Raw genomic sequence first — 26921 nt, 5'->3', positions numbered from 1 at the left:
TACTTGGATGGCTGAGGTGGAAGGATCGCCGGAGCCCAGCAGGTCGAGGCTGCGGTGGCCGGGAGCGGCCACTGCACTCCAGTCTGGGTGACACAGTGAGACTCCAACTCAAAAAAAAAAAAAAATCGATAAGGGAGATATACCAGCTACCCACCCCTCATATCTTTACCAGATCATCATTGGTGTCAGTGGCCCAGCTTTAGGACATGATTAGTTGGGTAGGGAGATACTTTTAAGCATAGTGAGACTAACTCCAAATAATATTTTTCTATTATATTGAATTTGGTTTTGTAACTTTTTGGAAATCTATACATAAAATAGCATTGGCTAGGCATGGTGGTATGGTATACACCTGTAGTCCCGGCTACTCAGGAGAATCCCTTGAACCTAGGAGTTTGAGTGTAGTTTAGGCAACATAGTGAGACTCTTTGTCTCTTAAAAAAAATAGCATCAAAGGTTTTTTTTTTGAGTTATTAGGAAATAAGCTCTCAAATGTATTTTTGTTTCATTTTCCAGATGACTTTGCCAGTGTTTATCACTTTTATTTATTCTTTTTACCTATAAGAAAATTAACTATGAGTAATTTTATAGTCAGACAATACACCATGTACCTTGATATAGAAATTTGTTTCAAAATCTGATATTCTGTCTGCCGTTTTAATTTTTATTTTACTTTTGAGACAAGGTCTTACTCTGTCACCCAGGCTGGAGTGTTGTGCAATCACAACTCACTGCGACCTTGAACTCCAGGGCTCAAGCAACCCTCCAGCCTCAGCCTCCTAAGTAGCTGAGACTACAGGCATAGGCCACCATACCCGGGTATTTTATTTTTTTGTAGATACAGGGTCTTGCTATGTTGCCCAGGCTGGTCTTGAACTCCTGCCCTCAAGTGATCCCCCTGCCTCAGTCTCCCAAAGTGCTGGAATTACAGGCATGAGCCAATGCACCCGGCCTCTGTCTTTCATTTTTAATTTTTACAATACTGGATAAAGTAGGAAGTTCAAAAATGTTTTCTGCTTTTGAAAAAAAAATTGTTTTAATATACAAATAACGTCCACAGCAGGCATATGGCCTCTAAATGCTAATCCCACTCTTAAAACAAGGTAGTTTTGTCCCAATGGACAATCCTTATTATAGCCTTATTACTTCTTCATTACTTCCTATACAATCCTTATTACTGATTTTTGAGGAAAGCCATCTTTGCCTTTGTTGAAGGCCTTTTCCTATTATGCCAACTGTCCTCCCTCTCACCAGTCCCTCCCTTCCATATAGAAATGGGCACCTAGATAGTTTATTCTTCCAGCAAATAGTTGTTTAGAGTCAACCACAGGCCCGTGGGGATATAAAAGCAAATAAAGCTTTGTCCTGCAGAAGACTCAAGTATATTGGAAGAGGTAGACAAAACCATAAAAACTCACTGTGGTAGCTGACATCAGGAGGTATATGTGCAATGCTGTGAGAAGAGGGAGGGAGCTAGAAGTGGGGTATTAGAAAGCTTTCTGAAGCCAGTGGTCCTTGAACCTTGTCTCTCGGGTGTTATAGGTGCTGTGGAAAGGCTGGGAGGGTTGAGAGGGTAGCCCCATTCGTGGGTCGACATCCTTAGAAGAGGTACACCTTCAGTGCTCATTTTTTAGTAGTGCTCCTGTTGTGGATTTCTACCTTAAAGAAATCCCGCTTTAAGGTGCTGGGGTTGGGGTCAGGGGCTGTCTTACAGAAATGTAATTTGAATCTTATGAGAAATCAGTATTTGTTAAATTTCTGGCTGGACTAAAAATAAGTCTCCTTCTAATCTTTCCACATTAAAGCATACATCTTCCCTCATGCCAAGTCCCCCTACCCCACCAAAAAAAAAAGAGAAAACTTCAGATGGGATTCCACTCTCTAATTCATTACCACTTGTTTGTGAGTGGCCCAGTCTGCATTGCAGGTAATCTGCCTCCCAATCCCCTGTACCCCGCTGAATTTCCCATCCTGCTTCACTCCAGCTTCTAAGAAAGCATCTCTTTCAGTCACTGGCAGTCACCAACTACCATATCCTTCCAAATTTCAGTCCTAATAAAGCCCTACTTCCATTTAACATGTGCAACAGTTTGTCAAAATGCCAAGTGATCATAAGTATGGTACTTAGAATATCTCAGCAAACTACCTTTCATATGTGTGTTTTTCTTACCTTCTAATTCTAGAAAGTGAAATTCGTTATTCTACGTGGAAGAAAGCTGTGATGAAGTCAATGGGTTGGGTCACAACTCAGTCTCCAGAAAGTGGTAAAAATGTTTTTGTTTATATTTGTTTACTATTGCCACTTTTTCCTTTTTAACTTTTTATGTTAAATAGTTTGTTTATGTATCTAGCTATTTACACTTAGCAGCCAGACTGCTCTGAAGAGAAGCATTTTATGTTCAAAGTTTCTGACATTTGAAAACACATTAAAATTCTAAATATACAATGTAAATTATCAGGTTGATTTCCATACTTTCCCTTATCCTGCCATATCTTTCCTTATTAGTTTATTCCTGGTACTTCAATTGATAATTTAGGCTTCCAGAAGCAAAATTATTTCTAATTTTTTCCAATAACAAAATCAGCTAGGGTCTTCTTTTTTCTCTCATCTTAAACTTTACCTTTTTGGGGGGCTATCTTTATGACCTGAACCAACCAAAAGCTATATTAATTACAAAATATATTCTGCTACTTCCTAGACTGATTCTAAGTACCTAGGGAGTGTACATAATGGGAATTCCTTTGAAATCACAGAGGAAGAAGTGAACCAAACATAGTCATAATAAATTGGGAAATATTCTTGGCAGAAAAAAATAGAGGACCATTTTATCTTTCAATCACTTAAGTAAGAAGCTGGACAGTTTAAGTAAACCATTTAGATTTAAACAGCCTTAAGCTGCCTTTAATATGACATAATATTATAATTTTTTTGCTAAATGCAAACATAATGAATGGAACAGTGGCCAATAATATATTGAAGCATATACTTTAATAGAGAATAGTTTATAAATGAAATAATACCTGTCTTCTAACCCCAAAGTAAGTACAGAACCATTTTTAATTTATATGTCTTTTAGGAAAAGCTTCCGGAACCATCACAGATCACTGTGATTCATATTTTAATTCCTGGTTGTTTTTTCTTGAAGCTTTTGATTTTTTTCTCCTAAATAAGTTTATTATCCTTTTTTAAAAGAAATAGTTTGTCCTGAGACTCCTTTTCCAAGATGGTGACAAAGTTTTTCTTGCTAAGACTGCAATTTTGAGAGACCCTTTACAATCAAACTTCTCAATCTTAAATGCTTTTCTACCATAGTGCTGGTTGTTGTGTAAGATGTAATAGGCACGAATCCTGACTTCTTTTCTTGTTACTCTTAATTACTGGCTTGTGAGAAGTTGAGTTACATTATTTCTTTGACTAGCTGGATTCTTTTAAATGGCACAACACTTTTGTCTTCCTTCCACCACCCCCCACGCCTTACACGCACATACACAATTCTCACTACAGGATAATTTTTTTTTTTGAGTTGGAATCTCACTCTGTCATCCAGACTGGAGTGCAGTGGCTGTTCCCGGCCACCACAGCCTCGACCTGCTGGGCTCCGGCGATCCTTCCACCTCAGCCTTCCAACTAGCTGGAACTACAGGCACGCACTACCACACCTGGCTAATTTTTTGATTTATTGTAGAGATGAGGTCTCGCCAAGTTGCCCAGGCAGGTCTTGAACCCGTGGGCTCAGGCAATCCACTCACCTCAGCCTCCCAAAGCATGGGATTACAGGCTGAGCCACCGAGCCCGGCTTACAGGATAATTTTAATTGCCTGGGTTCAGTAGCTCACACCTATAATTCCAGCACTTTGGGAGGTGGAGGCAAGAGGATTGTGTGAACCCAGGAGTTCTAGACCAGCCTGGGCATCTTGGTGAGACATCATCTCTGCAATAAATCAAAAAAATTAGCTGAGTGTGGTGGTGCATGCCTGTAGTTCCAGCTACTTCGAAGGCTGAGGCAGAAGGATCACCTGAGCCCAGCAGGTCAAGACTTAGGTGACTGTGAGCCTGCCGTTGCAATCCAGCCTGGATGACAGACTGAGACTCTGACTCAAAAAAAAAAAAAAAAGATAAAATTTTAATTGCAAAATTCCCACAAAATCTACTGATCTTTTTTCTTTTGTGTACATAACTATCAACAAATTTAAAGTGCCAAGAAAAAATTGATAAAAGAAGACCAAAAAAAAAAAAATTACATGACTTTTTAGTTTCTGGTATCAGAATTGATGATAAAAGTAATTTATTTATTTTTTTTAGTCAAGGTCTCAATCTGTTACCTAGACTGAAATGCAGTGGCACAGTCATAGCTCACCACAGCTCCCAACCTCTTGGGTTCAAGTGCTCCTCCTACTTAAGTCTTCCAAGTGATTGGGACTACAGGCATGCACCACCACACCCGACTAATTTTTTGATTTTTTGTAGAGATGAGATCTCATTATATTGCCCAGGCTGGACAATTTTTGAGTTTTATATTTTTTGAAATTTTGTTATTGTTTTAGTTAGACTGCAACGAATTTAAGCCAAAGTTGGAAAAAAAATTTTGGTTAGATTTATGAAAAACACTCTAATATATAGTATTTTCAGGGTCTCTGAGAAACACAGAATGATATTTAATTAATAAAATGCTAATGTATTCTTTTAAGCAATATAAGCGTTATGTTTTACCTCTGTGGTATAAGTGGGACCCCAAAAAGCCAGAATTTATTTATTAAAAACTGTGTATGAGCCGGGCTCGGTGACTCAGCCTGTAATCCCGCGCCTTTGGGAGGCTGAGGTGAGTGGATTGCCTGAGCCCGCGGGTTCTAGACCCGCCTGGACACCTTGGCGAGACCTCATCTCTATAATATATCAAAAAAATCAGCCGGGCGTGGTAGCGCACGCCTGTAATTCCGGCTACTCGGAAGGCTGAGGCGGAAGGATCGCCAGAGCCCAGCAGGTCGAGGCTGCGGTGGCCGGGAGCGGCCACTGCACTCCAATCTGGGCGACAGAGTGAGACTCCGACTCAAAAAAAAAAAAAAAAAACTGTGTATGTATTCTTACTTATTTAAACTTCAGTCACCTTCAGAATACTTTCCTTTTGGTGCAATACACCGATCGAGACCCTCTCCACTGCTCACAACAGTTTTTGAACTCATCAAGTGTGATGTCTTTTAGTGCTTCTGTCGTTTTTGTTTCACCTCTTCCACATTGGCAAAACTTTTCCCTTTGAGTACGTTTTTTCATCTGGGGAAACAATAAAAAGGTTACTCAGGGTGAGATCGGTAAATACTGAGGGTGAGGCACTGGGATTGTGCCGGTTTTGGTCAAAAACTGCTGAATACTCTGTGCAGTGAGAGCAGGTGCATTGCCATGGTGGAAGAACCAGTCACCTGTTTGCCACAACTTGGGACGTTGCTTCCACAAATTGTGATGCAACCTTCTTAAAACTTTCAGATAAAAACTTTAGTTGACCGTTTGATCCTGAGGAACAAATTCTGAATGCACTAGAAGGGGTCAGTCCTCCAAAAGATAATTCCGGTTTTTTGGAGTCCTCCCTCATATAATAAGCTAGGTGATAATTGCAATACAGATAGAATTTCATTTTAAGATGGGCTCGGTGGCTCAGCCTGTAATCCCGTGCTTTGGGAGGCTGAAGTGAGTGGATTCCCTGAGCCCGCGGGTTTGAGACCCGCCTGGGCGACTTGGTGAGACCTCATCTCTACAATAAATCAAAAAATCAGCCGGGCATGGTAGCGCATGCCTGTAATTCCGGTTACTTGGAAGGCTGAGGTGGAAGGATTGCCGGAGCCCAGCAGGTCGAGGCTGCAGTGGCTGGGAGTGGCCACTGCACTGCAGTCTGGGCGACAGAGTGAGACTCCAATTCAAAAAAAAAAAAGAATTTCATTTTAATAAACTTGAAAGGATATTAGAATTGCTGCCTGATATCATATCCTCTTTAAATGACATTAATTTATATGAAGAATATCAGGTTTGCCTAAGTTCCAAAGTAGTTTGCAATTTTTAATTAGTCTTATATCTGTTTTCTTGTTTGCAATTATATTTGAATGCATTGTAAATAATTTTTACATACTTTTGATATGTACTTAAAATATTATATAAGTGATTAGGAGTTTGATATTATTTATTTTTATTTTTTATTTGTGAGTTGGAGTCTCACTCTTGTTGCCCAGGCTGGAGTGCAGTGACATGCTCACGGCCACTACAGCCTTGACCTGCTGGGCTTAGGCAATCCTTCCACCTCAGCATTTCAAGAAGCTGGAACTGCAGACACACGACACCATGCCTGGCAAGTTTTTGTGATTTATTGTGGAGACAAGGCCCCACCAAGTTGCCCAGGCTGGTCTCGAACCCCCAGGCTCAGGCAATCCTCTCACCTCAGCTTTCCAAAGTACTGGAATTACAGGCTGAGCCACTGCACCCGACCGAGTTTGATGTGTTTTAGACAGCGTTTATCATAAATTATGATTTTTTTGGCTTTGGACTCAAAACCCACCAAACAACATTTTGAAACCAGATCAAATTAATTTAAATGCATTCTGCAGCAATCAGATAACAAGCATATTTTGTATGTGTGTATATGTGTGCATATGTGTGTGTGTATATACACATCACTGAAAGGGAAATGCTTTCATTAAAATAGATACCACCCTAAATTGATAAGGATTCTTGAATGGAGATAACCCTCAGAGTCTTCTTGTCAAACCAGAACTCACTGTAGGGACATCAGAAAAATCACTTCTTATAATTGCATAACTGATGGGTTGTTCTAAAAGTACTAGAAAGCATATTTTCCTTTTTGAAAATCTAATTAAAATATGATCTCTACATTTATGGAAACAAAAGGAAACCTCGTTTATTTGAAAAAATAACATAAGCAATGGTAAATGGAGGAAATGCTTTATGTCCCTCTTTAATGAAAATCTACCTTCTAAGGAGAGAGAAATGTATGGTGGGGGGGAAAAATATTCTCTCCCCAAAAAGCAAAGAAATGATTATCATCAGTTTCCTGTATCACAAAATATGCCCCCAGAGAATCTTTACCCAGCTATACTTCAGTGAAGCCCCTTTGTCTAATGGTTGTATTTTCTTAACTCTCAGAGGATTTTTTTTTTTTTGAGTTGGAGTCTCACTCTGTCACTTAGGCTGGAGTGTAGTGGCATGCTCATGGCTACCACAGCCTCGACCTGCTGGGCTCAGGCAATCTGTCCGCCTCAACCTCCAAGTAGGTGGAACTTCAGATGCATGCTACCATGCCTGGCTAAGTTTTTTGTTTTGTTTTTTTGTTTAATTGTAGAGATGAGGTCTCGCCAAGTTGCCCAGGCTGGTCTTGAATCCCTGGGCTAAGGCAATCCTCTCACTTCGGCCTCCCAAAGTGCTGGGATTGCAGGCTTGAGCCACCGCACCCGGCCCAGGTTATTTTTATAAAAAATAATTTTCTCTTTTAATGAGTGTTAAATATTCTTTCTGGGCACAGTGGCTCACACCACCTGTAATCCCAGCACTTTGGGAGACTGAGACAAGAGGATCACTTGAGGTTAGGTGTTCAAAACTGGCCTGGGCAACAGAACAGTGAAACCCTTTCTCTACAAATAAATAAATAAATAAAAAAGAGTTACTCACACACATATAAGTTGTTTAAAGGTAGGGATTCCAGGAGAATTCAGGCTAGAAAATATCAAAACAATAATGTTTACCAAATTTTAAAATGTTGATTAATACAGTTTAATTTTTTCAGTTACAGTAATATTGTCAGGTGCATTTCCTTACACATCAAATTCTATTTTAAAAAAATTAATCGAACCAGTATTTTAGCCAAAACAGGGTTTTAAATTCATTTTCATTGCAGTAATATAACTCTTCTCTGATAGCCAAGGGACCTAAAATTTTTAACTTTGAAGGAACGGAATTGCTCATTTAGTATCTTTTGGTGAAAAATCAAGAAAGCTAAATCAACAGCCCCCCAAAAAGTTCTCCCTAGGCTCTCTTTGGCTTTGCCAGTGGAGGGCTAATGTTGGTCTATATGTATCATGTTCTTGGCTACATGTGGCATGCTGTCTGTATTGTTTGTTAACTGTCAGAAGCCTTCAATATTGATTATATTTTTGATTTAAAGTAACTCTTTGCTAGCTTTTATGAATATACTATTTTTATAACTTATTTTGTTTTGCTATCTTGTGATTCTTAACACAAATATTGTAATTATGTGTCTCTCTTTTGGTTTGCTTGACTGGAATTCCCTTCTGCTTGGATGACCACAGGTGACCCTAGTATCTTCTGTAGTCTGCCCTTGGGCTTTTTTATAGTGAGTAGCATGGTAATGTTAATCGGAGCAAGGTACATCTCAGGTTAGTTACTCTTTAAATTAGACAATTTTATTGGTTAGCTTTTATGTATTTGTGTATAACTCAGTAGAAAGTTGTCAGTGTTTTTCATTCTCTCTGTGTTTGGAAACCTGGACAATCAATTAAAAGTCTAATTAGTTAAACCAATCAATCTTTGGGGGGAGTTAGAATTAAGAACTGTGACTCTGCTTAACCTTTTTTTTATTTTTAGTGGGTGATGATTTCTTTGTGGGGGCTGCATTCTGCCGTCAGCTGCAGTAATAAGCGAAAGGGAAAGTACTAATGTTTAAATGAGGGGACTTTAAGAGTGATTGATGAAAGTTAAAATGTAATTTTGACATTGACTTTAATTCAACTGGCATTCAGATGTTTATCAATTGTTTTTCACAGTCCTGAAAATGTGCTAAGCAAATCTTAATATTTCAGTTCTGGCAAGAGTTTCAGCCAGAGCATGTCAGCAGAGAAACTGGGGAAGATTTATAGTCACTTTTATTTTCGTTTAAAGAATACATTTTGTGAACTGAAGTTTTTAAATTATTGCTTAAATTGGGGTTGAAATGTGAAATATTTGCATATTAACTTCTACTGAATGTACTTATAAAAGTAAAATGGCTTAGCATGATATGAAATACATTGCATGATCTCTGTTAAATACAATAGTCATTTTTGGAAGCCGCCCCTGATGGCTCATTTTTCCTTCAAATTACTGGCAAAAAAGGAAATGTCTTATTCTGTATTCCATGTTTTTTATGAAAGTGAAACTTCATTTTAAAAATCTTAATGATTAGGGAAAGAGTTAAATTATCTCTCTTAATTAATAAAATTATGACTTGGATTTAAAATGTGAAATTTAAACTTTATTGATGTGGCATAACATCTGTATATAGAAATCTGGCAAGCATTTATTCAGCTTGGCATTATCCATTTAGTGCTATATATAACTGGAATAAAAATCATTTACATCAGCAGAACATTTGATTATCTTTTAATTAATGAGAAAATGTGGGTTACTTGCATGAGAATGTAAAGCTAGATTACATTACCTTTTCTAGAGAAAAGGTAATATAATATTCAAGCATTTTCAGAATAAATTTGTTCAAATCGTCTGCTTCTGTACTAACAATACCTTATTTTGGTATATGTATAAGTAGCAAGAAGAAGCTATGGAGTACTGTAGTAAATATTGTTTTCAAACACAGGCGCTAGTCCAAATAAAGTCATTTTTCCTTTGAATTGCCTTACAAAGGGCCTTTGTATACATAAATCTGTATGAAATCTGTTTTCTGATTCTCAGGAATGTTTGGTGGAAGATTCTAAACATTCCTGTGAAAACTATAACTTAAGTTCATTAAGAAACATATATATAGTTTAGTTCGATTACTTTTCATTATCCAGGGTATTTTGAGTTGCATAATGATGGTCTGGAAAAAGGAAGAAAAAAATATTACAGCTGAAAGTTTTCACTGATTTTTTTTTCTGTTTTCCTTTTGGTACCATGACAGCATGAAAAAGCCTGTTCTCTATGAAAACTCAGACATGTGGCATCTCTAAGCTAAAGGATACATTAAGTGCCCAAATTCTAAAATGACTTTTAAAATACATATGGTCACCGTCTTTAGGTTCTATCTTTGGTGACATACACTGAGATTTGAGAACAATAGGGATCATTTGCCTTGGTAAACAAATTAGGAAGAGTGGTAATATTTGCTAATTTTGAAACTGGCTCCGTTATATTTGTTGCATTTTTAATATGACATTGTTTAGAAATCATGTGAAATTTTTAGCTCAAAAATGATTGAATAGTCTTCATTGCTTTGACTCCTGAATTGCATGTAAATATTATTGACATATATGGTTTTTGTCCCCCATTCTAGGTATCCCATAAAAATACCAACTCATGGATCCCAAGATGCAAGCTTTTTATGTAATAAGGGAACCCAGCAATTCTGTCTCTTAATGTGATGACACTATTCATAGACTCTGATTTTATTTATAAGCCACTTACCACATGACCCTCCAAGTAGACCTGTGGCTTGAAATAAAGAAATTGCAGCAGAAAGAATGCTATGGAAACATTTGGTGTGCTTTTAAAAATCTACAGTTAAAGGTGTGCCGGCCACCTTTGGGGCTGACCCACTCCAATGCCATAAAATCCTGCCTCATTCCCTCTAAGATCTAGGAAGAATTCAGATTCTGCCCATTGGAATCTTTCATCAACCATGTTCAAACACGATTGGACCAGGACTTGATCCTCTGTACTATACACATTTGATTAAACGGTTATTACTAACCTGGTAGAATTGTTTATTTATAGCAGACCCCAGAAGTCTTCTACATATTTGAAAACTACAGCATCTTCGCTGAATGTTTAAGTTGAAACCTCTACTAAAGTCTTAAAATGGAAATTTAGTATTCTCATAGCTTGGATATTTTTCTGAAAAGTATTTGCCAAAACTGAAATTCTTCTGGATCTTATAGGGAAGGACACTTTCTTGTTTCTTTTTTTCCATCTCTCCTTTTTATACTTTTTACTTTGTATGTGTAACATGCATACCTTTATATTTTATATACAGAGGGTAGCCCATTTATAAATTAAGAACACATTGTATTAAGTAGGTTGTAACAAGGCTGGTCTTAAGTGGACTAATATGTATATAAATATTTTGGGGAAAGCAACTGTAAACATTTTGGGACAACGGTTATGCATATTATTTACCAGAAGAACTTTTTTTCTTGAAGAGCCAACATTTAAAATTTAAGTGTATGTTCAATGTTAATAAAAGAAAATGTACTTTATTGTGACTTCAACTATATATACATATTTGAATCATGGTGTCACTCTGTCACCCAGGCTGGAGTGCAGTGGCACAATCATGGCTCACTGAAACCTCGAGCTCTGGGCTCAGGCAATCCTCTTGCTTCTCAATCCTGAGAAGCTGGGACTACAGGCATGTGCTACCACACCTGGCTTTTTTTTTTTAATTTAAGAAATGAGTTCTCATTATGTTGCCCAGGCTGGTCTCAAACTCCCGGGCTCAAGGAATCCTCCCGCCTTAGCCTCCCAATGTGCTGGGATTACATGCATGAGCCTCCATGCCCAGCCATCGATATTTCTTATATCTTACTTTTTTAAAAAAATTGTCTTCCTAAAAAGAGAAGGAAAAAACTGTGGAATACTTTGGTAAATATTACTTTTAAGCACCAATCCAAATGAAGTTATTTTTCCTTTGAATTAATTTTAGATATATTTGGGGTCCTTTTGAGGGGATGAGAGAATGTCAAAAAAAGTTAAAAACCTAAGTAGAAAAAAATGTAGCAATGAAGCCAAGAATCTCTTTCAATGAATGTCATCAATTGTTAATAAGAAATTGCTACCTGGGATGGCAGAGAATTATCTCTGCTTAATATCATATTACAAATGTAAAAAATTGTTTATTTTTTCTTGAAACCAAGAATTTCTCAAAATATTTAATGTCACATGTTATAAGAAGTCACCTAATCTAGCTTCTTAATGTCAATTTTTAAAAGATCTTAAAATTACTTTGTTTTGTAGTGAACAACTAAGAAAAGATTGGCTCCTAATTATTTTCTTCAATGAGTGCTGAATGGGAAAATATTTATATATTAATATAAAAGGTTTTATTTTGTTTGGAATTAATGGTAGCTTTATTTGCTGTTCTGATTGTGCTGTTTCTAAATTATTGAATCTGCTGGCTTTTATTGATGCAGCTGCCACATAAGTGACATAAATATTATAGAGAGGTACTGTGAAATTATCACTTTGTGGCAGGCGTACTTTTAAACACAATTATGTTTCTACAAAAATAGGTTGAGTTCATTGTAAATAATTGTGAAAATCACTATTCAAATACTTTTAAGATTACATTAATTTTTCTATAAACTGCAAGATTTATAAATGTTGGAAATTGTACACATTGATATTTAATGATAAATTTACTTAAAATAAATTGACCCCTCATTCTTACTTGCATTTCTCATTTGCAGACTAGAACTTAGATCAAAGCTAAATTATTAAGAAAGATGTTTCAGGAAACATGAAACTTAGCTGTTAACACTTGAGCAGGCACACCCTGAAGAGAAGTAGTTTCTGGAATGATGACCACTTTAATCATTCTATTAGAACAGACTACATTGTCTCATCTCAGCATTTCCAGAATACCTTGGCAAGGTCAATAGCCATTATCAATAGAGTCTGGCATAGCTAACCATGACCTTTCGCTCATTTCAGTCCGTGCTATTGCTTCCCCACCTGATTATTCGGTGGAGTCTAGAACACTTTTGTTCCCTCAGCTCCATAGCCAACACCTCAATCTCTTGTTCTCTGACCAATCAGCAAAATAAATAATGCATCTGTGCTTCTATAGTGAGATCTCAGAATTTTTAGTGTTTCTTTTGAAGTGTCCAAAGCCCAATTCTTTGGATAAATATTGGATGATTTGTATCATATGGGAAAAAAGAATGATCGCTATTTTGAAGTAACCAACAAACAAAAGTTGTCATAGCCCAGAAACTAATGGCACTGACAATGGTAGTATTTATCCTGTAGTGTTTACCTAGTAGTAAATAGAAGTACAAAAATTATTTTTAAATTAACTCTCTAATAGCTTTTTAAATTAATAATATTAAAATAATGAAGTTTACTTGATTTTTTTGCTCTTGCAACCTAACAGCTTTCATAATAAATTCACATAATAGACAATTAGTAGAATACGGAGTGACTTTAAACCAATTTGTTGGCTATTTTGTCTATACTTTATGGGCACATATCTTAATTCTGATGTTATAAGTAAATACAAAATGTGTCAAATACTGTAGACAAAAAAATCTCACAAGGATTTTCTGAGATTTTTCCTGTAATCGGATTTAATGAAAATGACCAATTAAATTAAATTTGAGGGCTATGAAGATAAATATTCCAAAAGTTAAGCTAAAAACAAGTTGCTCAAGTAGGCCAATATATTTAGTTGCCAATTTTCATCCTCTTTCAGGTAACTAGTTCTGCCTGACAGCATCACAGTTGAGAGGATGACAATATTTTATTTTAAAAGGCAGCCTCAGGCCTTTTTTCTCTTTAGTATTAAAATTAAGTAGTTTCTTTTATTCCTTATTATTGAACCTGATAGTATTTATCTCATTAGTTGCTTGTCTGTGTATGACTAGTTGACAAGTAAATTTCATAAATATCAGATAATCTAAATCATCACCAAAACTGTCATCAAAGGGAGACAAGTTAAACTATGGTACAGCAATACTACAGAAAATGTGTAGCTTTAAAAAAGAACAAGGACACTGTCGAGAAACAATGAAAACGTATTCAAGATAAATGAAAAAGCAAGGTACAGAACAGCATGTAAAAGTGTGCTTCCCTTCTATTAAAGAGAGCAAAAGAGAAACTAGGGTGTTTGCCTATGCTGGAAGGATACATAAGATGTTAATAGTGCTTACGCACTGGGACAGAAAGGAGTGATCATTAGGTATATGGAAGACGGGATGAGAAAAAAACTGTTCACTGTGTACGAGGTGCCAAAAAAATGTATATACATTTTAAGAGATGTTTTCTATGTATCACTTTTTGCAGTTGAATTAAATTACAGTAGCAATGTGTAGTATGATGTTAGCTCAACCGTGCTTCCGCCATTTTCTTTGACTGCTCTGCCTGTCGCATGGTGATTCTAGCATTCATTTGAGTAATGCTATCTTTTGAGCAAATGTCATACTTCAAATGTTGGACATTTTTTGGCACCCCATATGTATTTGATCCATTTTAATTGTTAGTGTGTATAGTATTAAACCATGTTAATGTATTAGCTGTTTACAAAACTAATTTTAAGTGTTTGAACTTAAATTCAGGGGTCATTGGACATGAATATTCATAGTAGCATTCATAATAGCCAAAAGAAGGGAAACAACCCAAATGTCTATCAGTTGGTGAATAGATAAATAAAAGTGGTACACCCATGTGATGGAACAGCATTCAGCCATACAAATGAATCAAGTATTGATACGTGCTACATGAATGAACCTTGAAAATATGCAAAGTGAAGGAAGCCAGACATAAAAAGCCACATATTGTATGATTCCATTTCTAGGAAATGTCCAGAATAGACAAACCTATAGAGATAGAACGCTTAGTGATTGCCAGAGGCAGGAAAGAAAAGGAAGGAGAAATGGGAAGTGACTGCTACTGGGTATGGGGTTTCTTTTGGGTGATGAAAACGTTCTGAAATTAGATGTAATGGTTGCACAACTTTGTGAATATACTAAAAACCACTGACTTGTACACTTTAACGGGGTGTGTTTTATGGTATGTAAAATTACATCTCAATAAAAGTGTAATGAAAAATTTCAGAGGTCATGAGTTAGTGACACATAGGCCAAATTCATCCCACAGGCTTGTTTGAAACAAGAAAATTATTTTAATTTTTTTCATGTCAATAGTTTTAGGGGTACAAGTGGTTTTTGATTACATGGATGAATTGTATAGTGGTGACGTCTGGGCTTTTAGTATACCTCTCACCCGGATAGTGTACATTGTACCCAATACATTTTCACTTAGGTAAAAGAAGCATAAATGCCCAATCCTTGATGACACATGCATTTGTGATTCCTGAAATGAGCCCTCTGAAGAAAATGAGTTTCATTTACTCCTTGCAAAATGGAGGTGAAGAAATCTAACTCCTTTTTACTGCACTATCGCTAACTTTTTTCCCAAGCATCTGATATTAGAAATAAGAAAAACGCTTTATGCTTTAATACATAAATGACTATGATGAAACAGAAGTTCTGCCCTTCCATTCACCTTCCCAGAGGTTTTCCCAGTCTGTCCAATAGAATGTAAAGTGTGGACTTGCAAATAATCACACCATTTGAATTAGAAAAAAAAAAATTGGCACCATTTAGCAGTGGATGCACACATATTAGTTATATTCTCTACATTTCTGTGTGCTTGATATATTCCATAATACAAAGATAAGGTGTATTGCCCTCCTACTTGTGTGGATCAAAATCTATTACTCACTGTCCATCAGTGTAATTTTGTTATTCCTAACAGTCTTCTCAATTAAAAGGGTTGAAATCTCATTGATATTGTCTTCTAGCAGAATTATTTTGAGCACCTCATATAAAGTATCAATATACAGAAGACATAATGTGTATTAGAAATCACATCCTTAGCCATTCACATCTTATGAACTGAATTTAGAAGACTCAAGAAAGAAATGCCCATTCGTTTTACTTCCTATATGGTACCTTCCACAAATTTTAATCAATAACTGCATGGCCATTAGTCCACCACATTTAGATTACATGTCAAGGCTAGAAAATTTCTGGACAAATAGTCTCAACTCTAAAGTTTAATATCCAGAAAATAATAATTATGATCATCATATTGAATTTTAAGTTAGGCACAAGATTATTTTATTGTATTCTGAGTTTGTTACATTCCAAAGAAAGCACTAAACAATAAAATTGGATGAAATCTGTTTCCTTTTGAACATACGTTTAGAAGATCATATAAAATAAAATGATAGGATGATAATCAAAATGATTAGCACTTGCCATTGAAAGGAAACTTTGCCTCTGAAACAGAACAATTCTTCAGTTTCTCCTTTGTTGGGCTTTTTTCCTCATTAGGGTTTAATATTTTAGTTTTCTCTGCCCATATTCCAGGAGATGCTACTACTAGTTACGTGACTAAAATGAAGTTTTGGGGATCTTTCTATGACTTTTAAATGTTACCTTTATGTCTCCATCCTACAAATTGAGTTAATTTTCTAATTTCTATGTTAAATATATGTGTATGTGGGTATCCTGCGGGAATATGCACTCACCCCCAAAACACACACTGAGTACTTATTTTTGTTCAGTATAATCACATTTGAGTATAAGAGACTCTTAATGCTTTCTATTAAGTAGATCTATTTAGAATAAACAAAACCAGAACTATTCTTCTCTCTATGCGTTACAGACTACAATAATTAAAATTATCGGAAGGAAATTTTTATCAGGTTTCCCCGTGTGAAGAGGCACTGTGTTCACCAGAGACACCGTGTCCTCCTTCCCTCCTTCTCAGAGAAACATGGATGCCAGACCTGGGCAGGGCCATGCCTATAACTCACAGGGCTTCATATACTCTTGAAGTCGGTCACTAATTCTCTCCAACGACTGTATTGGGTTAAATGAACTGCACTTGCTGGTAACCACCTGGTCCTCCTGTCAAACTAAGGAAAGAAAATCCTCACGTCATACCCAGAGCCAAGCTTGAGCCAAGCAACTGTGTAGTTCAAGCCAAGGATTTATGTCCCCAAATGGAAGAAATGGTGAGGCTACATTGTGAAGCTACAAGGGTTAACATAGATTTATTTTCATTTGGATTATAAATTAAATGAGACAGGACTTCAATGGATATATGTGTGTGTTTTTTATTGAGTTATATTTTAGACACCATAATGCCAATATTAAGTGATTGTAACGTGGACAGATGCCGAACCATTTCTGCTGAAACGTCTCAAATATTGAATTACAATTTATTTAGGAATGTGGGCCATACACAATTTCCCTATCTTTTTCAAATCCATCATTTACAGTCTAAGTCAGGCATGTCTGACCCACAACCCGCGGGCCTCATGTGGCCCAGGACAGCTGGTAATGCGGCCCCACACAATCTTTTAACATCATGGATTTTTTGCTGTTTATTTTCTTTGTGACCCCGTGCATAGTTCTATTTTTGAAGTTCACCATCACGCCTTATTCATGACATCGTTTTTCGCTGCACATACATTTGTGAGCAGCCGTTTGCAATTATGAAGCACACGAAGAGCAAAATTCGAACAAACATTTCTGACAAGAGCTCGCTAGAATGGAGACCACTTCCATCGAACCAGACATTGAAAGATTAGGTTTACAAAAACAAGGTCAAATTTCCCACTAGTTTTATATTGTTCTCATTTTCCTAAACTTTATAATAAAATATTTTAAATCTATTTCAAAAATAGGTTTAAAACATGTTTTTAAAAGAAGTCTTATTATGTATATACACTAACTTATTATGTATATACACTAACTATATTATATAATTTATGTATGACCCAGGGAAGCCAAAAGGTTGGACACCCCTGGTCTAAAATTTTTTTTTTAAGTCTTGGTCTAACTGTTGCCCAGGCTGGAGTGCAGTGGCACAATCACGCCTCACCTGCAGCCTCGACGTCCTGGGCTCAGGCAATCCTTCCACCTCAGCCTCCTGAGTAGCTGGGACTACAGGTATGCACCACCACCTGTAGCTAATTTTTGGAGTTTGTTTTTTTTTTTGTAGAGGCGAGATCTTGCTATATTGTACAGGTTTGTCTCGAACTCCTGCGCTCAAACAACCCCCCTGCCTCAGCCTCTCAAAGTGCTGGGATTATAAGCGTGAGCCACTGCACTGGGACTTAGTCTAAACTTTTGTCAATTTGCTAAAGGCCATTGTAGAATAGCATCTAGCGAAGCGGTTACCTTTGCAAAAGCCGGTCTCGTGTAAGAAACAAATTTGGCCACTAGGTGGCGCTGCTTTCCACACTCCGGCTTCTCTCAGGCAACCTTCGCATCAGCGTGTGCTGCAGAAATTGGTAATCATAGTTCAATGGAAGCATTGTAGTGAGCATGGGAGACGCACAGAGTGCTTTCATGCTAGGATCACAAAAATCAGAGGCTTAGCTGGAGTCATCAGTCCATTTACACTTTCCTGAATCTTTGATTTTCCTTAGACTGTCAGCTCATCATAAAAGTTAGTTTCATATCTATTTCTCATCATAATTTAACATTTAACAATTGGACTATCTCTGCTAATTACACATTATGTACTCTCTTACTTTTATTCACTGACAAATATATTCTTACTTACAGCTTATTTTCTTTAAGAAGATTTTTAAGGCCAGGCACAGTGGCTCACTCCTGTAATTCCAGCACTTTGGGATGCCAAGCTAGGAGGATTACTTGAGCCCAGGAGTTTGAGACCAACCTGGGCAGCATAATAAGACATCGTTGCTAAAAAAAAAAAAAAAAAAAGAAGAAGAAGAAGAAAAAAAAAATAGCCAGCCGTGAGGGTTTGTGCCTGTAGTCTCAGCTACTCAGGAAGTTGAGGGGGGAGGGTTGCCTGAATCCAGGGGGACAAGGCTGCAGTGAGTCGTGATTGTGCCACGGCACTCCAGCCTGGGTGACAGAGTGAGACAACAACCCAAGAAAACCTTTTTTTTTTTTGAGTCAGAGCCAGAACTACAGGCGCGTTGCCACACCCAGCTAATTTCTTGATATATATTGTAGAGACGAGGTCTCACCAAGTTGCCCAGGTTGGTCTCGAACCCTGGGCTCAGGCAATCCTCTCGCCTCGGCCTCCCGAAGTGCTGGGATTACAGGCTTGAGCCACCACGCCTGGCCAAAACAACAACAACAACTTTTAAAAAGATCATAGTTGACTCCTGGAATGACATAATAGAATGAACCAATTCCAAGGCAAAGTTGTACCCCTATTATTTTCCCAATCCAAACTAAATTATTTTTCACTCTTTTTTTTTTTTTTTTTGCCTTTCACCTACTTGGTTCTGGAAAATTATAAAGAAAAAAATCTCTTTTTATAACTATCCAAAACCATGATCAAATCAAGACAAAATTGCATTGATTGTACCTTATGTTGATGGCATCATTTTTGTCTCAATACCAAGCAAATCTGTTTTTTTTTCCTGAGTCGGAGTCTCACTCTGTCACCCAGGCTGGAGTGTAGTGGCACACTCACGGCCACCACAGCCTTGACCTGCTGGGCTCAGGTGATCCTTCTGCCTCAGCCTTCTGGGTATCTGAAACTACAGGTGCACGCCACCATGCCTGTCTAATTTTTTTTATTTTTTGTAGAGATGATGTCTCGCCAAGTTGCCCATGCTGGTCTTGAACTCATGGGCTCAGGCAATTCTCTCACCTTGGCCTCTCAGGGTGCTGGAATTACAGGCGTGAGCCACCGCACCTGGCCTCTTTATTAACTCTATTATCATTGCCATTCGCTCTTTATATATTGACCTTTACAAAGCAATCTTTCAGCATTTTGACTGTATGTTCTTAGCACTGTGCCATCCAAATATAATAAAACATACCTAATTTGGAAAATGATGTTCAATCTGATTTACAGAATATTCTGTAGTAAAAAAAGTTTCCACATACAGTTGTGTGAATGAGATAAAGAACATATTCTAAAAAGTCACAATAGGTTTATATCAGTGTTAATAAGCTACATAAAGAATTAAGTTCCTTAATCATAATGCAGCTATTGAGTCAATAGTTTTTCTTTTATTTTACTTTTTTTTGTTTAATCGGAGTCTCATTCTGTCACCCATGCTGGAGTGCAGTGTCATGCTCATGGCCACCACAGCCTCGACCCGCTGGGCTCAGGTGATCCTTCCGCCTCAGCCTTCCAAGTAGCTGGAACCAAAGGTGTGAGCCACCATGCTGGGTTAATTTTTTGATTTATTGTGGAGACAAGGTGTCTCCAAGTGGCCTAGGCTAGTCTCAAACCCCTGGACTCAGGCAATCCTCTCACTTCAGCCTCTCAGAGTGCTGGGATTACAGGTGTGAGCCACCATGCCTGGTTTATTTTATTATTATTATTATTTTTTGAGTTGGAGTCTCACTCTGTCACCCAGGCTGGAGTGCAGTGGCATGCTCACAGCCACCACAGCCTCATCATGCTGGGCTCAGGCAATCCTTCTGCTTCAGCCTTCCAAGTAGCTGGAACCACAGGCATGTGCCACCACACCTGGCTAATTTTTTTGATTTATTGTAGAGACGAGATCTTGCCAAGTTGCCCAGGCTGGTCTTGAAACCCCGGGCTCAGGCAATCCTCTTGCCTCTCTCTCTCAAAGTCCTGGGATTATAGATGTGAGCCACCACACTTGGGCCTAGCCAACAGTTTTAACATCTTAGACATCTTTTGGATAAAATGTATTTTAAATTGAATCATTTTAATTTAAAATAAGACTTTAAAAAAATTTCTTTGAATATACTACTCTAAAAGGAAATATAAACTACTTTGGAGTTGAGTAATCCAAATTAATTATTATCAAAAAGAAGTAAAGACATTTTCCTTTGTATTGTACTATTAGTGAGAAATCTAGTTGTAGATGGACAGATGCTAAAAATACACAAGTATGAAAATATCCTCAAAGAGACTGTCTTGCTCCCAAAATTATTTTTGGAGCTCTCTTGTAGGAAAGGCATCAAAAAAGGTTTTTTTTTAAAATCCAAAATGTTTGAGTAGGAGGTTCACTTGAAATAAAGTGAATGGCCTTACGGTTATAATATTTCTTCCACTCCTCTCAGGTTTCCAGGTGAAGAAATAATGAGTTTTGTTTCTAAATATTGCTCTAGCAGAGCTGACTTTAGTCCCTTCGGGGAAGAGGTTGGAGAAAGGAAAGTGACGTTTTTCGTATCATGTTTTAGTAACCAGTTGACTTTGTAAGCTTAAAGAGTTTTCTGAAATAAAATAAAAGGATCAAAAAATCCAATTTTGACTGGGCATGGTGACTCAAACCTGTAATCCCATCACTTTGGGAGGCTGAAGCAGGAGGACTGCCTGAGCCCAGGAGTTCGAGACCAGCCTGGGCAACATAACGAGACCCTGTCTCTACAAAAAAATCAAAACATTAGCTAGGTGTGGTAGCACATATCTGTAGTTCTAACCTTTCGGGAGGCTGAGGCAGAAGGATTGCCTGAGCCCAGCAGATTGAGGCTGCATTGAGTCATGCTTGTGCCACTGTACTCCAGTCTGGGTGATGGAGTGAGACCCTGAGCCCTCCCAAAAAATCCAATTCTATCATGAAATATTTGGTTTCTATAGTAAAATATACCTATATTATTAATAAATTTCATAAATATCTTCTCAAAACAATGAATATAAGAATTAAGTTAGTGATGTTTTTGTCGTTGAAATTTCAGCTTAGTGGAGTTGCAGTTTTTAATAAACAGTGAGCTGGGTTTATCAGTTATCTTTTGCTGCATAACAGACTACCCAAAACTTAGTGGCTTCAAACAACTACCATTTTATTGATCACAATTTTGTACACCATCAGTTTGGCCTGGTCTCAGTGGGGTCCGCTCTGTTGGTTTCTTTTGGCTCACTCCTGGGCCTGTAGTCAGATGGCCCATTGGTTGGAGGCTGGCTGGTCCCATTTGACCTCACTCACCCATCTGGCAGTTAGCTGGGGCTGTCATCCAGAGCACCTCAATTGTTTTCCGTGTTGTCCTATCAAGTGGTATAGCTCTGACATTGTCTCATGGTGGCTGAGTTCCAAGAGGGCAAGAGTGGAAGTTGTAGAGCCTCTTGAGGCCTTGACTTGGGAAGTGCCACAGTGTCACTTCCACTGCCTTCTATTGGTCAAAGCAGAAATATAAGGCCAGCCTACATTCAAGGAAAGGGAAAATAGACTCTACGTCCTGATATGAAGAGATACAAATAGTTTGTGGCTATGTTTATCTGTTACGCTAGGTTATTCTGATCAACTTTCTCGTTGAAATGTCAAGGCCAGGCTCAGTGGCTCAGGCTGTAATCCCAGCACTTTGAGAGACCAAGGCGAGTGGATTGCCTGAGCCCGCAAGTTCGAGACCAGCCCGGGCAACTTGACGAGACCTCATCTCTACAATAAATGAAAAAAAATTGCTGGGCATGGTAGCACACGCCTGTAGTTCTGGGTGTTTGGAAGGCTGAGGCAGAAGGATCGCCGGTAGACACTGGGGTGGCCGTTATTCTCTGTGCCACTGCACTCCAGCCTGGGCAATGGAGTAAGACTCTAACTCAAAAGAAAGAAAGAAAGAAAATGTCAAAGTAGTACCTTAAAAAGTTGACTGGGTGCATTGGCTCATGCCTGTAATCCCAGAACTTTGAGAGGCCAAAGTGGATGTATTGTTTGAGCCCAGATGTTCAAGACCAGCCTGGACAACATAGCGAGACTTCTTCTCTACAAAAATAACAATTTTAAAAACTAGCCAAATGTAGTAGCACGCACCTGTACTTCCAGCTACTTGAGGGGCTGAGGCAGAAGGATTGCCTGAGCCCGGAGTTCAAGGCTGTGGTGAGCTGTAATTGTGCCACTGCACTCCAGCCTAGGCAACAGACGAAAAAAAAATGGTCTTGACAAACTAAAAAGATAGTAGCGAACTCCCAGGGCAAATTTTAATTTTAGGGTGATAATCTGTCTTCAGAGACATGAGTTATCAAGGCACCAAAGATGAATAGGCTTCATGCTTGGGATCCAGGTGTCCAGGACCAGGACTAGGACACATTCAAAGTATATGGCATCTTATAGAAGTCCCTCCAGTATACAGAAGGATCCAAGAAGACTACACCTGTAGAATATGGACTGGATCTACTCCTTCGCTCTCTATTTACGGGGAGCATAGAGAAGGCTTCCTTGGCATGAGCAGAGCTAGAGAAAAAGAAATAAAAGTAAAAGAATCCCTAAGAAGTGGTTGCCACACACCTACCTTTATGCAAATCTGCACCTTAGGGACCCATAACCCTAATGAGCAGAGTTCAGAACTTGGTCGATGCAATCTGGACTGGAAGTGCACCTAGGCACCCGACAGACTCAAATCATAAACTCTCTCCATCCTAGGTCTTTGGAGGCCACCAGAAATCACTGTCCAAAGGCAATGACCAGTATGGAGGCAAAGATAGAACTAGAAAAGACAAATTTCAAGAAACAAATGACAAACTCAAAGACATTTGCAAGGCAGAAAGCTAGAGAAGCCACATGGCAGGTTTGAGAAAGAAACAATTTGAACTTCTAGAAATGGAAAATTCAATAATCCAAATTAAGAACAGAGCGGATATATTGAACAGACTGGACACAACTTACTAAAAAAAAAAATTCCTGAGTTCAGTTAAGAAACTGGAAGGTAGATTAAGGCAAATTACCCAAATATTTTGTCAGCCCAACTGGGAGCTCTGTAGTGAAGATTCCCTGTTAAAGGAGCCCCACATTGGGCAAAAGTGGCCACGCTCAAGTCTGACCTGCTGCTAAAAAGAATTCCCTCGGTTCAAACACTGAGATGGGCCCTGAAGGAGCCAACAGCTTGTAGGTGATTCACTCTCAGTAACAACATAGGCACACCCTGGGTATCACCCCAAGCATGGGGTTAGAGCCTGAGGAGGGATCCTGGTAGTGGCCCACCCAGCACGTCCCCTTCCCCTCAGGCTCCATGCCTGGGCAGGCAGGCCATGCAGAGACCACGGGCAAAGTGTTCTCATGCCTGCTGACCACATCTTGCAACTATGCCCAGTGAATGTTCTCACACACTCTTCCTTGGCAGTTGGCTCCCTGGGCTGATTCAGGCCAGATTGGACCACCTGGATCAATGCCCATAACCTCGAGTTACTTTTAGTTCACCTTTAGTTCATTATAAAACTAAAAATCCCTAGAGAGAATTTGCAGCCATTTTGTGTACCTACGAGGCATTGCAAACAACTTCCCGCACTGCACCTGCGCACTAGAAACCCCACCCATTTCACACTTAACCCCACCCTCTGCCCTATGCAAAATACTATATAACTACTGTGTGCCTTTTACAATCAAGAGTGTTTTTTTCCTGTCCAGCTGGCCGCTCCTGGACCATCTTCCCTGCAAGTTCCCGAATAAAGCCCATATGCTATTCATTGTCTCCAGGTCACTTCTTCAGCCTCTTGGACACAGTGCCTTCCCTTTTGGGGTCTTTGGGAGTCAGGCGTGACACAACTGGAGGCATATATGGGTAGTTAAACTATTAAAAAGGCCAGGGAATTATTACCATAGAAGTCAGGAGAGTGATTACCTTTAGCAGTAGGTGGAGCGGTTGTGCTTGGGCAGTAAACTTGTGGGAATCTTTTAGGATGATAGTTTTTCTAGCCCATGACTGGAGTTGTGGGTATGTGGGTGTTCACCTTATAAAAAGAAATAATCTGTTTAGCTACATATTTATCTATTGTGCTCTTTCTTGTTTGTGAATTTTATCTTACAATAAGAAAGGCTTAAAGAACCTAATGTATGACAGAGACTACAGAGGAAATCTTAGATGAGCAAAAATTCCACAAGAACCAAATCATAAACCTCCTCAATACTCTTTATCCTCTCACCGAATAGTTTCCCTCTATGTGACAAACTATGTGTTTTGTTAAATTACTTTGCTGTCTGTTCCTTACTCTGCTCTAAGATGTAAGTTCCATGAAAACAGAGATTTGTTTCCAGTTTATTGTTTTTTTTTTTTTTTTTGAGTTTGAGTCTCTTGCCCAGGCTAGAGTGCAGTGGCACACTCCCGGCCACCACAGCCTCGACCTGCTGGGCTCAGGCGATCCTTCCGCCTCAGCCTTCTAAGTAGCTGGAATTGCAGGTGTGCGCCACCATGCCCAGCTAACTTTTTGATTTATGTAGAAACAAGGTCTCGCCAAGTTTCCCAGGCTGGTTTCGAACTCCTGGGCGCAGGTAATCCTTTCGCCTCCACCTCCCAAAGTGCTAGGATTATGGGCATGAACCACCACGCTCAGGCCAGGTTTGTTGATTTCTCAATCTCCAGGGCCTAGAAGTGTGTAGCACATGGTAAGTGCTGAATGTAAAGAGGGTGCCAAAAAAGTATATGCATTTTAAGAAAGGAAAAAACTATTAAAATTGTAATACTGTCCTGCCTGTCACATGGTGACACTAGCATTCATTTGATTAATGGCATCTTTTGAGTGAATGTCATACTACACATTGCTACCATAATTCAACTTTGAAAAGTAATACATAGATAACTTCTCTTAAAATGTGTATACTTTTTTGACACCCCAGTATATGTGTTGAATGAATAAATAACTGAATGAACAAATACATACATACATACATAGGGTTCTAAGAATTTACCTTTAATCTAAAATTTGACCTTCCATACGACCCAGCAATGCCCCTTCTCAGAATATACCCAGAGGAACTCAAATCACTCTATACAAAGGATACCTGCACTTGCATGTTTGCTGCAGCATTATTCAAAATAGCAACACTATGGAACCAACTGTGCTGCCCATCGGAAGTGGCCTGGATAAAGAAAATGCGGTACATTTACATGATGGAATATTATGCAGCCATAAAGAAAAACAAAAGTATTAACTTCTCAGCAATTTGGATGGATTTAGAGTCTATAATACTTAGTGTACTCACTCATAAGCAGATCCTGAACTTTTATCATAATACTATAAGAAAGGGATTGGCAGCAGTGGGAACATTGCCAGGGGATCAGGGGGCACATAACATCAATAAGGGTACCAAACTTTACCTGTTCGATGACCACTTATGTACCTAACCCTGAACTGTAGCCTACAACTTTAAAATTTTTAAAAAAAGAAGTTACCTTTGACTGCAAGTGAAACTGTTCTGGTAGATTGGGAATGACCATTTTAGAATGCTACTTTATGAATGATGAATTCCTGGTGGCTTTAAATAATTTTTCCTCATGTGTATGGTGATTTGTCGCTGGAGTTTGTTTTAAAGGAAGGCCTGTTAGTAATTTTATCTCCTAGCACTTGCCCCGGAGTCACTTTTCTGCTTCTTTATTCATGGGTGTCACCAGACAACCGATCAATAAATATTAACTATTATTATCATTCCATAGGTAGGAAAAATAGTAGTGATAAGAAAACATGTTGCAAAAGAAAGAAGGGCTACTGTGCTTCTTCTCCTTCGTTTTGCATCCTTCTGATCCTCTTATGCTCTGTGCCCATGTCAGAACGGCAAATGCTCACAGGACAGGCAAGAAATGTAAAGAAGGAAGGTCAAGAAGACTGGGATCAGCCAGGCGTGGTGGCTCACGCCTGTAATCCCAGTTCTTTGGGAGGCGGAGGCGAGAGGATTGCCTGAGCCCAGGAGTTCAAGATCAGCCCGGGCAACTTGGCAAGACCACGTCTCTACACTAAATCAAAAATTTAGCCGGGCGTGGTGGCCCATGCCTGTGGTTCCAGATACTTGGAAGGCTGAGGTGGAAGGATCGCCTGAGCCCAGAAGTTTGAGGTTGCTGTGAGCCGTGATCGTGCCACTGCACTCCAGCCTGGGTGACAGAGTGAGACCCTGACTCAGAAAAAGAAAAAAAGAAAAAAGGAAAGAAAAGAAAACAGGGAGAGGAAGAATTCTGTAAAAACAAAGACTAAACCCCCTGTGTGAATTGGGATCCTTGCCACAAGGAAATGTAGGCCTCGGCAAGATCTTTCATATAGATACTTGCTCAGCCTGTAATACCGCGCCTTTGGGAGGCTGAGGTGAGTGGATTGCCTGAGCCCACGGGTTCGAGACCTGCCTGGGCAGCGAGACCTCATCTCTACAATAAATCAAAAACTAGCCGGGCGTGGTAGCACGCGTCTGGAGTTCCAGCTACTCGGAAGGTTGAGGCGGAAGGATCGCCGGAGACCAGCAGGTCGAGGCTGCGGTGGCCGGGAGCGGCCACTGCACTCCAGTCTGGGCGACAAAGTGAGACTCCAACTAAAAAGAAAAAAAAAA

At 38.8% G+C, this 26921-nt stretch overlaps 1 protein-coding gene across 3 annotated transcripts in view; it reads left to right on the top strand.

The window, feature by feature from the left end:
• GK (glycerol kinase) overlaps positions 1-10682 on the top strand; it is an 89740-nt gene extending 79058 nt beyond the window's left edge. The window contains exons 19-21 of one of the 3 annotated variants that reach the window (XM_021712843.1): positions 2184-2264; positions 8305-8391; positions 10263-10682. In XM_021712843.1, coding sequence (XP_021568518.1) covers positions 2184-2264; positions 8305-8391; positions 10263-10273 — 179 coding nt within the window. In that variant the 3' untranslated portion in view covers positions 10274-10682. The remainder of the gene's footprint in view (positions 1-2183; positions 2265-8304; positions 8392-10262) is intronic. The other 2 variants (XM_008058968.2, XM_008058969.2) reach the window with 2 other exon arrangements.
• The last annotated feature ends 16239 nt before the right edge of the window (positions 10683-26921 follow it).

This window comes from Carlito syrichta, unplaced genomic scaffold (genome assembly GCF_000164805.1).
Source record: "Carlito syrichta isolate Samal-C Ts95f unplaced genomic scaffold, Tarsius_syrichta-2.0.1 Scaffold303667, whole genome shotgun sequence".
Taxonomy (NCBI): domain Eukaryota; kingdom Metazoa; phylum Chordata; class Mammalia; order Primates; family Tarsiidae; genus Carlito; species Carlito syrichta.
This window is presented reverse-complemented; position numbering and strand designations above follow the sequence as displayed.